Source organism: Cupressus sempervirens, chromosome 1 (assembly GCF_028749045.1).
Source record: "Cupressus sempervirens isolate cs-2001-9-10 chromosome 1, ASM2874904v1, whole genome shotgun sequence".
Lineage (NCBI taxonomy): Eukaryota > Viridiplantae > Streptophyta > Pinopsida > Cupressales > Cupressaceae > Cupressus > Cupressus sempervirens.
The window spans coordinates 653,585,553-653,587,204 of NC_143118.1; the positions used below are offsets into that span (position 1 = coordinate 653,585,553).

General features: G+C 39.0%; 1 protein-coding gene across 1 annotated transcript; it reads left to right on the forward strand.

The window, feature by feature from the left end:
• Window positions 1-240: 240 nt before the first annotated feature.
• LOC149579589 (glutathione S-transferase F10-like) lies at window positions 241-1,411 on the forward strand. The gene is made up of 3 exons (XM_089786064.1): window positions 241-446; window positions 533-581; window positions 678-1,411. The coding sequence occupies exons 1-3, from the start codon at window positions 291-293 to the stop codon at window positions 1,136-1,138; spliced, it is 666 nt and encodes a 221-aa protein (XP_089642190.1). The 5' UTR covers window positions 241-290; the 3' UTR covers window positions 1,139-1,411.
• Window positions 1,412-1,652: the final 241 nt, after the last annotated feature.

Here is a 1,652-nt window from a genome sequence, read left to right on the forward strand (position 1 = left end):
TCCAATAACACCTATTTGGGTGGAATTGCAAAACCCCATTCTTGGACCAAAATTGAAATACATATTCTTATTTTATTTCATATTCCAATTCCGATTTGATACATTCAAATGAAGAATTTAAAATTTTAAGAATTTACATATGCCTTTTCCGCTTATATTCCTCTTGCCGAACGGGCCCTTATCTCGAAGCTAAGAATAATCCACTCCCTATAAATCCTTTGGGCGTTCGAAGGAGGAGATAAGAGAAAAGAGTGGTATTCTCTGCATATTGCGGAGCTTGATTTGCAACAATGGCGGCCGCTGCATTGAAGCTCTATGGGCCGCTTGCATCCCCTGCAGTCGCCAGAGTTCTCGCTTGCATTCTCGAGAAGAAGCTCCCTTACGAACTCATACCAGTCGACATGAGGAAAGGCGAGCACAAAAAACCCCAATACTTAGCAATCCAGGTAACACAAATCCCTATTCTTAACCCATTTTAATCCCCAGATAGAAAAACCATTGTTTTGAATCCATTTATGTGCATTATGTGCAGCCATTTGGGCAGGTGCCCGCATTTCAGGACGGAAATCTCAGCCTTTTCGGTCAGATTTCATCTACCCATTATTCATTAATCGGTTGATTTGATTCACATCATTTACATTTACTGAAATTAGGGCTTTTTTTTCATTTTTTTTCAGAATCTCGGGCCATTGTCCGATACATTGCACAGAAATATGAGGGGCAGGGGACAGTTGGACTTCTGGGGAAGAACTTAATAGAGAGGGCTCTGATTGAGCAATGGATGGAAGCGGAATCACAGAGCTTCAATCCTCCAAGCTTGGCCCTTTTATTTCAGATTGCTGTGGCTCCCATGATGGGTCTTACTCCAAACCAGGAGGAGATTGCGAAGAATGAGGAGAAATTGGGGAAAGTTCTGGATGTGTATGATAAGAAGCTTTCTCAGACTAAATATCTGGCCGGTGATGAATTCAGCGTTGCAGATCTTTCGCATCTTCCGAATATGGAGTACATCATGAACAAAACAGGGAAGTCTGAGCTCGTCAAGAGTAGGAAGAATGTGAATGGATGGTGGGCAGAGATTTCAGGGAGGCCCTCCTGGAAGGAAGTTGTAGAGCTTAGCAAGCCTGGTAAGAAGTGAAGATGATGAAATGTGTTTGGTTGGTGGACTGGTTGCCCCTATGTTGGTTGGCTGCCATTAACTGCATTCAGTATTCCTCTGCCCGCCTGTTTATGGTAGGGCATTTAATGCTTATGCTTGTTACAATGTGTTTTGAGATGGGTAAAACCTGTTTATGGTAGGACATTTAATGCTTATGCTTGATACAGTGTCTTCTGAGATGGGTAAAGATGAGGATATTTATGTTATTAACATTAGAATAATGATAGCACTTTATACTTTTAAGATGTTAAATGTCATTCTCTCTCATCTTCTCTAATGTGTGATATTATTGTTAAGTACTTTTCTAATGTGTTATTATTAAGTACTTGTGTGATAATAAATAATACTTTATATTAACAAGGTGTTAATGTTATAATTGAGTTTCTAAACTTTATTGGTTTCATGTGAATGGAGGATTTTTAATATTTGGAATGTTTTTGAAGCTATGAAGATAATGTGTGTTATTATTAAGTAGATTTGTGATGAGAATTTT

Coding starts and splice junctions, on each gene's coding strand:
- LOC149579589 (XM_089786064.1), top strand. CDS start 291: ATGGCGGCCGCTGCATTGAAGCTCTATGGGCCGCTTGCATCCCCTGCA. Junction 447..532: donor CCCAATACTTAGCAATCCAG/GTAACACAAATC, acceptor CATTATGTGCAG/CCATTTGGGCAGGTGCCCGC. Junction 582..677: donor CGGAAATCTCAGCCTTTTCG/GTCAGATTTCAT, acceptor ATTTTTTTTCAG/AATCTCGGGCCATTGTCCGA.